The 13,594-nt window shown below is 48.9% G+C and overlaps 2 protein-coding genes across 3 annotated transcripts; both read right to left on the bottom strand.

Annotated features, from left to right (window-relative positions):
* Nucleotides 1-1,280: 1,280 nt before the first annotated feature.
* Nucleotides 1,281-8,807, bottom strand: C1R (complement C1r). Of its 2 annotated transcripts, none has more exons than XM_027449802.3 (11): nt 8,649-8,807; nt 7,667-7,895; nt 7,252-7,444; nt 6,938-7,081; nt 6,596-6,792; nt 5,965-6,112; nt 5,760-5,881; nt 5,060-5,138; nt 4,457-4,597; nt 2,796-2,870; nt 1,281-2,561 (listed from the first exon to the last, which is right to left on the bottom strand). In XM_027449802.3, exons 1-11 carry the CDS (start codon nt 8,654-8,656, stop codon nt 1,759-1,761), a joined length of 2,139 nt encoding a protein of 712 aa, XP_027305603.3. In that variant the 5' UTR covers nt 8,657-8,807; the 3' UTR covers nt 1,281-1,758. The 2 variants fall into 2 exon arrangements, with proteins under 2 accessions (XP_027305603.3, XP_071899379.1); XM_072043278.1 differs by having other exon boundaries at nt 7,667-7,910; nt 8,649-8,792.
* Nucleotides 8,808-11,679: 2,872 nt separating this feature from the next.
* RBP5 (retinol binding protein 5) lies at nt 11,680-13,584 on the bottom strand. The gene is made up of 4 exons (XM_005016790.5): nt 13,154-13,584; nt 12,734-12,912; nt 12,080-12,181; nt 11,680-11,815 (listed from the first exon to the last, which is right to left on the bottom strand). Exons 1-4 carry the CDS (start codon nt 13,224-13,226, stop codon nt 11,762-11,764), a joined length of 408 nt encoding a protein of 135 aa, XP_005016847.3. The 5' UTR covers nt 13,227-13,584; the 3' UTR covers nt 11,680-11,761.
* Between the last annotated feature and the right edge of the window lie 10 nt (nt 13,585-13,594).

The following is a 13,594-nucleotide window of genomic DNA, read 5'->3' as shown; positions in this document are numbered from 1 at the left end:
CAATACTGGAAAATTTAATCCAGTAGAAGCTCTGAAAAAATGACCTTCAGTCTAAGGTATGACATTTTCTTAGCTTCTATGACTACAAAACCACTCAGGCAAGCAACATTGCATGATTACTCCCTAGCCCACTGATTAACTCCAATCTTTTTGGAAAAGGACAAGAAGACAAAGTGCTGAAACCAATTCAGGAGAGCAGAGGAGAAGAGAAAAAGAAGTGTGGTTGAATGATCCATGAACAGGAAACAGGAAAGAAACCTATTTAGCTGGGATTGCTATTCCTATGAGAGTTACAGTTTCTATAGAGACTTGGGGAAATTGTATATTTTCCATGCGTCAGATCCCAAATTTTCTTAGCCTATTGCAAAGCAGGAGATGCTTAAGATATCTTTTAATATTTTTTCCCAATTTTTACATGGACTGAAGAGTTGAGTATTTCGATGGTTTTGTCACTTCAACTCACAGAGCATCCCATAAATTCTGTTCCTGGAATATGGAATACCCACAACTACATATGCCTCAGTCTCCTTTCTTACCCCAATGACTGGGGTTTATCCTTTGCTCCTGTGCAACTGGACACCTTATGTTTACATGCTCTTGTTCCCTCTTGCCCATACAAATGGCAAAATCAACAGAGTACGGACTCCTGGAGATCACAGGTGAATTTATATAAGGTGTGAATATCATAGATCACTCCCCACAGTATATTATCTTAAAATCAAATGAGACGTCCTGACGCTGGAGAAGATCTGGAGGTGGATCTCACAGAAAACAGAGTGAGAAGGCAACTATGACCTCACAGGGTTCCTCTGTCAGAAGAAAAAGGTAGGTTATTCTGCAGTAGCAAAACTAGTTAAGACACAACTGCAGAGAATACCCACAACAGTAGACACATCCTTCTGAGTCAGTCGGTTTAGAGCTACTGTCCTGCAGTCAGAGCTTTATTCCATATAGCATAAAAAACCCATTGGCAAATTCTGATCAGGAAATGTTCCTGGGATCTTTTCTCCACAAGACTGATCATTGTATTCCTTGCTTTTTGAATGTGGCATTACACAGATGACTTTTTCCTCCCTTGGGGCCATTTAGCGTTTCAGACCGGGTAAGATAATGGTAGCTTTGTGAGAGGTGAGTAACTGCCACTTGCCTTTGCACAGCTGGAAACACCATAGCAGTAGATAGAGCAATCCCTATATAGATAAAGTCCATAATTTGCTCCCAGTTATGGGGAATATTTAGTAGCTGTAAAAAGCAAAGACAGAAAAGCATAACACACCTGGTTTCTCCAGCAATTATTTTAATATTCATAGAATCTTACTGTTGCCAATGGACATATACACACTGTACTCAGCACAAAGCACCACAGCCTTCAAGAAGGTTTGCTCCACTACAAACTTCCCACACAATGGGGACTACAGATGTAGACTGCAGTAGTCTAATGATATTGCCAGCACTTCACACAATAGCATGTTTGCTGTCATGAGATTTCTGATATTAAAGCTTCATCTAACAATAAGATTGCCTTTGGAAGAACTGGAACACCCACAAACTGCTATTGGGACACACCCTTTGGTAACTTTTGACAGTGTCACCAAGAATTCGCCAAACAATATGTTGGCTTTCAGAAGAGCTCATGATGAAGGTTACATGGTCTCTGTGTTTGAAAAGCCTTTAGGACATCATTGAAAGCTTTGGATATGATTTGCTGTGTCTGGAAATCTATACGGTATCAGTGATTCTTCAACTACACAGGAATATTTAGATCGTATCATCCCTTATTATCCCTTTGATCCAGTCCACGTAGTTGAGGACCTTGGTGTAGAAGCCATACCCTTGGGCACAACCAATACCCCAAGAAACGACTCCCGTAGCCACCCAGCGTCCACTTCCCGAGTCTAGCACTGTGAAGACACTCCCACTGTCCCCCTGGCAGGTATCCCGCTTGACTGTGAGGAAGCCAGCACAGAACATATTCTCAGAGAAAACCATAGGCATCTGTCTACTCTTACTGTCCAGCCAGCTCTGGCACTTCTCCCGGGAAACAGCTGGTAGGTTCACGTACTTCAAGTGATTGGAAAGAAAGTTTTTCTCCACACCAAAGCCGCTCACGTAGCCCATATGCCCATCCATGTAGAAAGTGTTGTTGGTAGTATCTGGGAGACAGATGGGCAGTATGTCAGGGCCCAGGGTTACCGGGTGCTTCAGCTCTAGCAGTGCTATGTCCCCGTTGAAGTTGTGCTCATCTTTAGGGTTGTAATCTGGATGGATAAAGATCCTGCGCACAGGGTGGTTACCCATCTTGTGGAGCTCATCTACATCTGTGTGGCCAAGGAAAACGTTAGCCTCCTCTGCTAGCTGGTCTAGGCTTATGTCGTTTCCTCCTGACGCTTTGGGCAAGATGGTGTGGGCAGCAGTCAAGATCCAGCGATCGCCCAGGAGTGCTCCACCTCCACGTCCATGGATGCCAGTCAGAGCTTGCCAAGGGAAACTGCCTCTGTTTGCTTGCTTGCCGCCCAAGATCCGCTGGATTTCAGCAACAGGACGGTTTGGCTTCCCACACACTGTAGAGAGAGACAAGGAGATCATGACATCCTTCGTTGTCCTGGCTTGTCTCTCTCCTTCCTACACCACCACTGTTCCACATCACCTTACTTTTGCCTCCCTGGATGAATTTTCCTGTCTTTCCTCACTGACAACATTATCCTCACTCTCCTCTCTGCATGTTGTCCCTGCTTGGTATTGATGATAAGTATGGATTAGTAAACACCAGTCAAAAATCATAGTTTTTTACTAACCTGGCAAGCAGGCAGGAATCCTCCCCTGGCCGGCTTGATCCACCCAGGTTCCCTCAGGAGAGCAGGTGAACCTGCCTGTAGGATGAGACAGGATTGAATGAGACCCAGGCCTGTCAGCACAGGGTGGGAAGAACGAAGGGGTTCCTCTCTTCAAGATGTCCCACTCAGCCCTAAAATCCCAGAGGCACCCTTTCCCAGGAAAAGCTGCCTGTGGCGTAGTCTGAAACGTGTCCATATGGAAGAGCCTGTGTATCTCAAAGCACTTCTTTTCCAAGTGAAGAACAGGAAAGTTCAGGCACCGCTTCTAGAGAAGAAAGGCCTAAAAAGCCAGCTGAGTGAACTTTACATGCTTACGGAGCACTGTTTGACCTTATCTAGCCCAAAGAAGGGAGAGAAGTAGAGACATGGATTTCAGATTCAAGTCTCTGGTTGCTGCTGTTTGCAAGAGAGTAGGATAGAGTGTTTTGTTCCAGAACCAGGAAAAAGATTAATCTGTTAGGGTACACAATCAGTAGCTACTTCTGAGGCAGTATTGCAGATCAGCTAACTTGCAGGTCATCTCTCAAAGCAAATTCCACAACCTCCAAAATTATTGCTTTTCTTAGAAAGTTTGTGTCGGTGACTAAAAATAATTTATATGCCATTTATACAATGTTTACTGTATTAAATGTTTCCAAGAAACTCTTTGCTGCTCTCTTTGAAAATTGACTAAACCACAATCACTTTTTATCAGAATTTTACACGTGCTAGTGCTGATATTTACTTGCTCCTGTTCAGATTAAGCTCTGACTCTATAGTAAGGAGTTAAACTCGGGTGCAAAAATAATCAAATTCAACATTAGTACCAAATTAAAGCACCCCTTAGCTGCTTGATCCTGACCCCAATGCCAGTGTGCAGCTCCCTGAGGCATGCTGCACAACTGTTTGTGAGTCTGTGCTGGCAACCATATCCAGGAACTGAATCAGGTTAAAAATTTACTTCTTTTGTGTGTGTGTGTGTGTGGAGGCTACATGAGCAGTCAGGGTGAGGAAATCATGAACTTTTTATACTTTTCCTGTAACCTAAGCTCTTGTGTCATCAAATCATGTCTCAGGTGCGAAAAGAAGGTAAGTGAATGGTTTTGAATATTGCCTTAACTTTCCTGACATTCTACATTAAAATAGATTCTTCTGCATGTATGTTATTAAGTCCCTAGATGTCTCTACTCTTGGACAATTTTCCAAAGAGAGTAAACAGCATTACAGTGGAGTGGAGTTTGAGTTTATTTATTTGTATCTGTAGCAACTTGGACTTCTGTGATCAAGTTTCAGCATATTATTGATTACCTCAAGCTTCAGTGAAAGAATGAAATCCACCAGAGAAAAATAAATCATGACTATAGATGGCTAATATGAGAATTATGACTAGGACCTTCCACAAAAGTTAACAAGAGCCTGGAGGAGAGATGTAAAGGTCTCTGGGAATGAAGCAGGGTAGGAATGGGCTGAGACAGCAAGCCTCAGAACCTATGCTGCAGAACCAATGGAAGGTTGGGAGAGTCTTTGCAGGAGGAAAGCAAGAGCACTAAGCCTGGGGAGCAGAGATTAGGACAATTCTAACCGTATATCTGAGCAGACTTTTCATAAACATATTTCATTATCTGTGTGGGACTGGGACTCACCACCTCCTCCTCTGGTGACAATGTGGTAATATGGCTCATTGCACTGGTACTCGATCACCGACTGGTAGTTGTTGTTCGCAGGTTTGTTAACATAGTTGAATACCCCATTGGTCAATTCTGTAGGATTGTCACATTTCACAACTATAAAAAAAAAAAAAAGAAAAAATAAAAAAAGAAAGAGATGAAACAAAGACAGACTTAATACCTGCAGGTTTAGGCTTGACTTGGATTGTGGCCATGATATGAAGGATGGAGAGGACCAGTTAGTACAGGGGGCAGTGAGTGGCTTTTCCAAAATGGATCCCAAACTGGGATCTTTTGCTTTTAAATGTTATGCATTGACTTTTTTTTTTTTTTTTTTTTTTTTTGTGTGTGTGTGTGTGTGTTATGTTATGCATTTTTGAAAGGGAGGGAAAACACTTAAGTTTTTGCGAGCAGGAGGTGTAACAAAAGTTAATAGTGGACTAAATGACCTTCACAGATCCTTCCAATCAGAATGAGTCCCTGTCTGAAGACAAATTGTGTCACTGAGGCTGAACACCCCCATGTACTTGGGAGAACAACCCACAGCATTGGGACTACCCCAGTTCCCAGCTCACTCACTTTCGCAGCGGGGCATGGATTGATGCCATGTTCCATCAGCCTGGCAGACAGCAGTGAAGGACAGCAGTTTCTGGCTGCCCTGCATGGAAGAATAAAAAACAAACAAACAAACAGAACATTGCTGGCTGTGCAGAGCCTTATATTCCCTTCTTCACGTAGATATATTATCCTATCTGTCCATCTTCCCATTGCTGTACGAGAGTTTCCCTGCAGCAATCTGTTCCAGTTGCTGGCCCCTCCCTTTGCTGCCTTTCCTCCATCCTGTGTTTGCCACAGGCTACAAATTATTCATAGTAAGTCAAGGTATAAGCAGCCAGCAACCCTAAAAACATGACAGGTCTGGGGTGCTACCCAGTCCTGGCATTGGGACGGGTAGGGAGGCAGGTAGCATTTTCTGCTTCCAGTGTGATTTCATATCCTTCCAAAGAGAGACTCTTGCTTACCAATATTTCTTGGGATCTTTGTTCTTTCATCTACCAGGGCTTGCCTCTTTGTGGGAAAGTAAATGCACAAAGAAGGGGGCTAGGAGAAGAGAAAACACTGGGAAAAAAAAAAAAAAGCCTGAATAGGCAAGGGGAAACAGAAACTGAAAGACTGCCGGGAGTGAAATCTCCAAAGAAAGATTTACTGGAAGTTAAGGACTTGTACAGACTGAAGAGATGCCAGGAAATGGCTGAAGGGAGTGGAGAAGGGGTCTCACCTTCATCAGGTTATAGCCAGTCTTGCAGGTGACGATGAAATAGTCCTGATACCGATACACAGGCTGCAGGTCTCTGATGACAGTAAACTGATCCAGTGGCACAGGCTGCGGGCACCGTATTTCTGTTAGAAAACGGGGTGAGGTGAGTGGGTGTTAACAAATGCTGTACATAGGCTGTCGTAGTCTCTGGAGAAGAACATCTTACTCTCTGAGGTGTAGTGGATCTTCCAGCCACGGCTGAACCCTGACTCGTCGGTGAGGAAGAGTATGTCCACCTCATTGCTTTTGGTTTCAATGTTGCCAGGTGACTCCTTGCCACAGAATTCGCCAATCTCTCTCCCTTGTGCTTGGATCTGGTGATGAAGACATGTATCATGGGGACAGAAACATACACGCCTTTGCTCTGGCTCCCCTCTCTCAATCCAGACCAAGTTTGCCAAAGCGCCCATGATGGTGGACAGGGCTGTCTGTCTGACTCATCTTTGTTGATGTCTGCACTGTCAGATCAGAACTAAGGACTGACCTACCACAAGCTCTGCTTCTCCTCTGTCATGGCAATCAGAGCCCTTTGAATCCTGAGACTAAAGCAAAGGAAGATAAAACTGGAAGAAGGGTGATATTTTTGGCTCCCAGGAGCCTGTGACCCAGGGCCTCTTGATCTCAGGACAATGACAATTAAGAGAGCTGAGGGAGGGACAAGGGAACAGATTAGTTTCTCATTCTGGGGCATTCTTCTTGTATTGACCCTAAATTTCTTGTGCCAGTAGTGGTGGTCTCACAGTTCCTGCCCAGGCCTGGCAGCAGGCCTGGAGGGTGGGTTTGCTAATGACCAGTACCTTGAGCTGATCGTAAGGACAATGAACTTGCTGGTGGTCATCAATCTCAAAGGGTTTCAGGAACTTCAGGTTGATAGACAGGCCTTTTTCCAGGCGGATGCTGTAGTTACATCGGAGGTCTTCAGGATAGGGCTGGGGATACTCGGGGCTGCTCAGGTACCCAGATGCCTCTGTGTACAACTCACTGCTGCACTCCACTGGGGTAGGGGGAGAAAACAGAATTAACAACGTGGGGCTGTACTGCCCGTTGCCCTGTTAATTGCATCCCCACCCTTCCTGGCTGAAGGGGTCCTGCCCTGCGACCTTCCTTAGTCCATCTGATCTTTCAAGCTTTCAGTTTACCTTTGCAAGAGTGGCGGTCACTTTGGAGCTGGTAGCCAGGCCGACAAGAACAGAAGTAGCCACCCACGTAGTTGTGGCAAATGTGCTGACACCGAGGCCCCTCACTGTCCTCAGCAGCATTGTTAGGGTCACATTCATCCAGATCTGAAGAGATGAGAGATGCTGGGATAAGGGGGGTGAAGTGTCAAAGCTATCTGCTGGACTCTGAAAGGACACAGAGATCCATATCCTTGCTCAAGACTTCTCTTGATTTGCCTGTCAAGGAGGGAAATTAGTAGGACCCACATAGGCTTGATAAGGTATCTCCTACTCACCCACAGCTTGGTAATAGGCAAGGAAGCCTCTGTAGCGAATGACTGTGCCATTGTCTTCATTGGAGAAATCAGAGTGAAACTCCACATGCATTCTGTTTCCCTGAGATACAAACTTCTTTCTTCCCGGGTGATTGCCTGTGGTTGACCCAAGCTGTCCACAGTATCGGCCCAAGTTCTTCTTGTCTGCTTTGATCTGTCAGGGTTAAGGGGAAATCTCTGTAGCCTCATAAGAGTCTTCTCTATGCATCGATATTACCACAACTGCCTCCTTCCCCCGTTACCACCTTTAGCTCCCTCCTTCTGTGGGAAGCATGAGAGGAGGCCTTGTGAATGAGCAGATGAGCAGTGGTTTCGTGCAGGGATCACTACACTCCCACTTCTATCTCCCCACTGGCCCAGGGATCTACCCACATACCTTAACATAGTCATAGAAGCAGGACTCAGATGGCTCCAGGTCAAAGTATCTGAAGGTCAGCTTCACCACATAGCCTTTTGGGACGATGATATCCCAGCTGCTGATGTTATTGTTGGGGTATGGCTTGGGGTAATTTGGGGATCGGATTTCCCCAAAAAGTTTTCCTGGCACTGGACTGGAACTGGTCACTCCAAAAAAGAGGATGGCCCACAGGAGAAAAGGACTGTGCCTGTAAACATGGCAACTACATCATGACATAGCACAAAACTCAGTCATCTGAAATCGGGGGAGACTTCGCAAATGACTTGCACACTGCCTAGCAGAATGCAAAAACATGGGAGGCCTAGCTGCAGGTTCAGCTTTTGGCTTGGATCGCTCAGGATCACTGAAATGAAGACAACAGCACGTAATTACAGCAAGGCTCAGTGGTCCAAGCCAAAGAGATTCATCAGCCCAAGAAGCAGTTTGAAGAAACGTAGCTGATTTCCTTGAGCAATCGGTGTTTCTTGCCACCAGTCATGGGGCTCGGTTTCTTGGAACCAGCAAAAGTGTGGTTCCCCTTGGCTCCGGGCCAGTGGGTCATTTCTGATTACTGATAGATAGCTTAGGGTCTTTCCCAGTTAGCTTGGTCAGGGTCTGAAGGTCTCAAGCTCAGTTTGCTAAGGAGCAATACTACCTGGTCATGCCTGAGCCCCCCTTCTTCAAAAATTGGCTTTCATCTTTTTTTCTCAGCCTGCAGACCTTCCCTCTTCCTCTCTGGGGAGCAGGACTACATGCTCCTCCAAAACACGCTCATTGCTCAGACCTCATTAAAAGACTGGCCAGGAAGATCCTAAACTGCACATGCTAGCAAATTTTTAATGGAGGTCTAGTGAGCATGTGTGTAGCCTTTCTGACCTCCTTCCTGGAACAGCCTAATCATCCAGCTCCCTCCCGCGAAGATGTCACCGTGTGTCCCCCTTCCCCAGCTGGCCACACTCACATCTCCATGCGCTCCTCCGCGGTGCCCACAGCTCTCCCGTCCTGCCTGCTGTCCGAGCCGGAGCTCCGAGCGGCTGGAAGCCCTTCGCCCCGACAGAGGTGGGAAGAGGCAGAGGGTGGGAAGAGAAAAGTCGGAATGCACACAGCCTGGACGGGACGAGGCTCTCTTATCCCGGAGCCTGCTGCCCTCTGCTGCTGAATTGCTGTAGCTCGGGTGCGGACACCGGCCTGGGAAACATTCAGAGGGCTTTTGGGGGCTGTTAAATCCCAGCCAGGCAGATGCCATCTTTTCCTTCTACAGAAAAGTGCGGAAAAATGATTACCGGAGACCTTTGGCGATGACTTTATCTGCATCCTAGCAGCTGCTGAGAGTTTGTTTGCTCCTAAAGACGCCGTCCTATAGCCTCTCCCACTCCTTCTTGGAAGTCTTCTGGCATAAGAAGTCTAGAAATTATAGTACTAACAAATTGTTTAATTTAAACAATTTCTGGTCTGCTGAAGAGTGCTTCATTTATTTTCATTTATTTATTTATTTTAACTTTTTGTGATGGGAACTGGTAGCTTCTTCAGGGAAAGCAAGAAACTTCAGACATCTGAGCTGAATAGGTATGGATAGAAATGAACAGACCTGGAGAATTATAAACCTTCTGATAACAAGTCCTTTTTCAAGGCCTCTTTGCTGCATGTTCTGCAAAAGCCTGAAGCGTATTTAGGAGAAACAAGATAGATAAGGCCTTCATTATTTAATGAGGGAATGAGAAAAGATAGTGATTTACAAACACATTTCAGGCTTTTATCAGGACAATGCCCAAACCCTGTACTGTGTGCCACCAACTTCATGAAGTTTAAAATTTCATGGCTTTCAGATTTTGGAGTAACAGGTAAAACACCATTCTAGTGTTTTTCCTTAGAATTACAGATACAGAGAAGTTAATGACATTCTTGCTTTTAAATTATAGGGAATAATCCACAGCTACAAAAACATATTGAATATGGATATGAAAATAATGTTAAAAAGAATGAAGTTTTTTGTTTTGTTTTGTTTTGTTTTGTTTTGTTTTGTTTTTTTCCCCCAGGATTTTTATGAAGTGCATTGAAGACTCAAAAACCTGTTCATCAAAATGTCTGAATTATTATCTGGAAAAGAGCACATAAACATGTAATTAGTGCTCCTGCAATAATGCGTGGCCTCATACATCAGAATTAAGATTAAGCAGGGGACATAACTTTGGTACTTCCTGGTTTCTGAATATTTCCCCTGCCTGATGAACACTCTTGGGCAGCCTCACTTCTGTGCTGCACTAGAGCAGGTTCTTGTGGCTTACTGTCCTACCAGAAGGGAAGCTTTTACTCAGGGATCACTATTTCTGGAAAGAAGCTGAGAAGCACTAGAAACTACTGAGAGACGTGTTACCAACAGGTTGCTGGTGGGAAGAGGGTGTTCACGTGCAAAGAATAGATGGGCAGAAGTGTTTTAGGATCATTTTTAAGGAAGCTGATCATTTCAGTGTGTTCTTGACAGGAATCTTATATCAAAGGGGCACTACTAGGAGTTCCTGGTGGCATTTTCATGTCAAATATCCCATGTGTTTGCTGCACTCCACCCCGGTGACACCATCTGGGGTACTGGGAGAGCAGTTCAGCTGACAAAGCAAGGGTAGATAGCTTGAGATGCGTCCATCTGGAGCAGCCAGACACATTGCCCATAGGCCTGCCTGGTTTGGCCAGCTTTTGGTGCAGAGCCTGAAATTAGCTGTTGATTGCACAGCCCGGAGGATATCAGGTTTGGATGTGGTGAAGTGAGCTTGGTGTTGAGGATCAGAATCAGCTCGGAAGGACTCCTTGTATGTAGGAGCTTGAAAAGGGTCTGTATTTTCGAGGGCTATTTTTTAGGAGCTTGAAAAAGGGCCTGTATTATTTCTCATCTTGAAAAGGGCCTGTATTTTCAAAATCTGCCTACTTCATGGCTCTTTGAGTGCCAGTAGCTATGTATTTCTGAGTAGTGAACATTTTAATCTTTTGTTTGGGGGAAACCACAAGTTTCTTTCAGAAAGAACTCCCCAGGGGCTTTTGGGTGACATTGGTAGCAGGGTGACGGTTGGATCAGATGATCTTGAAGCTCTTTTCCAACCTTAATGATTCTATAGGTGCAGGTATGTGATTTTTTTCCCTGTCTTTACACATCCCATCAGTTGTCCTCACTAAAGGACACCTCTGTCTCTGGCACTGGTCCCTCTTTTCAGGGGACCTCACCTCCTTTGATTCTCTCCCTCAGTCTCTGGATGCAGAGAGGAGCTGTGGAGCGATGAGAGCCAAGGGGGGCAGTGCATGGGGTACTGGGACTAGAGGCAGTGGTTTCTTACACCTGGAGGTCAGCCTGAGCCTCCCTCCCCCTATATATTTTCTCGAGTGCAGCGAACATGGTGAACACGGGATTATTCCCCTTGCCCCAGCCCTTGGAATTCACACCCAAATCCTTGCGGTCGATGGCCCATTTCTTTCATAGCTTGAGGACCCTGGTACCCTGAGAATAAACGTGATCCCTGCAAGCAGCATGAGCCAAGGATCCCCACCGGTGGCCGCAGCAGGGGCAGCCTCAGCCACCCTCACTGCCCCGGGGCACCACAGCCGCTTCCCGCAGGGGGCCCGGGGGCTGCCTGGGCCGGGGGAGGCAGGCGGGGAACAAGGGGGGGCTGCGAGGGGCCGGAACGGGATCAGCAGCACCGAGTGCCCGCAGCCACAACCCCGGGGACCCGCGGTGCTGGGCGGTGGGGCGGCCCCCGCCCCGCTCCCTCCTTCCCTCCCTCCCTCCCTCCTTCCCTCCCTGCCTCCTTCCAGCCCTCCCTGCCTCCCTCCCGGCTCTTATTCTGAAAGGAGCCTCCGTGCCCCCGCCGGCCCATCTCCCCCCACCCTCGCCGCCTCCCCCTCCCCTCCCGCGGGCCTGGCCCCGCCGTGACCGCCGGCCCCGGGGGCCCCCCCCTCGGTCCCGTCCCGTCCCTCCCCGCAGAAGGAAGGAGGTCGCCACGCATGGCTCGGCTGGCTCCGGCCGTGTTTTGCTGCTTTAATCCGCGGCGGTTCGCACTCGAGAGCCAAGGTCCCGGCCGGGCATCTTCTTCACTTCACTTTCTGGAAGACCTGGACGCAGACTTCGTCCTCGGCCGTCATGCGCTGCAGGGGGGGGAAGGAGGAGACGGAGCTCAGGCTGCGGCCCTGCCTGCTCCCCCATCCCCCCTCCCCGTCGGGGCACCCCGCGGGCTGGGAAGGGGCACGGCCGTCAACTTTTGAACCCTGCAGGCGGATGTTTATGGGAGGTGGTCACTGCTCCCGAGGAGCAGCTGCTGGAGCCCGAGAGGAGCTGGAAGGAGGCCGCGCAGGCTCGCTCGGGGCCCCCAGCACCTGCACCGTGTGCGCCCACCGCCGCTGCCTCCTCACCAGGTGCAGCCGGTCCCCCTCCAGCCAGTGCCTCCAGCCGCGGTTCCTCTTCTCTCCCAGCTGCTCGCACACCAGCTGATCACCCTCCCAGGACACGGTTGTCTGAAAAAAAATAATAAATAAACCCAAAAGGAGGAAGGCACGGTCCCAACAAAAGCAGCTCCTGACAGTACAGATTTCCAGCGATGACATCGACTGTTCCCATCAGACAAATTTTCAAACTAATTCCTGGATCTGGTGTCTTTTTGGTAGCTCCTTAGGACTGATGGTAGGAGTTTGGCACTCTGGTAGTCCTCAGGACTGACTCTTTGTGGGGAATGGATGGCCCTCTGCCTCCCATGTGCAACTGAGCACTGACAAATGGGCTGTTTCTATCTTTTTAAGAGCTTTATCCCTAAAGGATAAAGGGCTTTAAGGGCTTTATCCCTAAAGACTAGTACCCTCTGGATCCCAAAGTACTGGGCCTTTGGCTGTGTGGTGCTCGTCCCCTTTGCTGTGATGTACTCATAGAACCAGTAACTCCTGGACCTGCCAGCTCTGCAGGCCAGCTCTGACCTGGGCTCTCACCTTGTTTGTGAACCAAAACCTAGACAAGTCCCTGAGGTTCCAGCACACCCCGGTCTGCCTTCCTCCAGCCCCGCGTGGGCTTCTCACCTGGCACTTGCGTCCATCCACGGGCCCCAGGTCTTCCTCAAACTGGACTCCCAGGTCGAAATCCATAACGTAGTCCCGAAGGGAGGTGATGGTGCGGATGACCATGTGATCTCCCGTGTGGATGATCTCCTTATCGGGCTTCAGGAGGCAAACCACTTTTCGCAGGACCACGTTGATATCTGGAGGACGAGACGGAGGGGAGATCTGAGGGCTGCCTGGGACCCCCGCAGAGCTGCTTCACTCTCTAGCCAGGGAGCCTCAGCTCTGGGGGTACCTCCTCTCCCCCTCCCAAGGACGGGGGCAGACCAAAAGACCAAAGCTTTGGGGTTACCCAGATCCCTTCCTCCCCTTCCCAGATCCCGCGGGCTGACGCTTTTGGGGACCGAGGGGAGTAAAAGCGATGAAAGAGGACGTGGTTACCTAGAGCCCGGAGATAATTGTCCATGTTCTCCTGGGAGACGAAGCGGTAATACCCGGTGAGGTTGGGCGGCATCCCGGGGCAGAGCGGCGGGACCGACGGCTGGGAGCAGCGGAGAGCGGAGCGGGGACCGGGGGCCGGCACGGAGCGGGGCTGGGGCGAGCCGCGGGGCCTCTCGCTGCGCTAAAAGTCCCAGCTCGGGGAGGCGCGGAAAAAGCCGGGACTGCCCCCGCTCCCCGCACCTCCGCCCGGCCCCGGGGGGGCGGGGGACAGCAGCGGGACATCTCCTCCCCGCCGCTCCCGGGGACGCGCAGTCCGTCGGGGCGGCTCCGTGTCCGTGTCCGTGTCCGTGTCCGGGTGCCGGTGCCGGTGCGGGCGTCGGGCGCGCCCCGTCGAGCCGCGCGCCCCCGAGGTAGAGGCGCGCCCCCGCCGCACCTCCGTGC

This window comes from Anas platyrhynchos, chromosome 1, assembly GCF_047663525.1.
Source record: "Anas platyrhynchos isolate ZD024472 breed Pekin duck chromosome 1, IASCAAS_PekinDuck_T2T, whole genome shotgun sequence".
Taxonomy (NCBI): Eukaryota; Metazoa; Chordata; class Aves; order Anseriformes; family Anatidae; genus Anas; species Anas platyrhynchos.
Note: the sequence above shows the minus strand (reverse complement) of the source record. Positions and strands in the feature narration are given on the sequence as shown.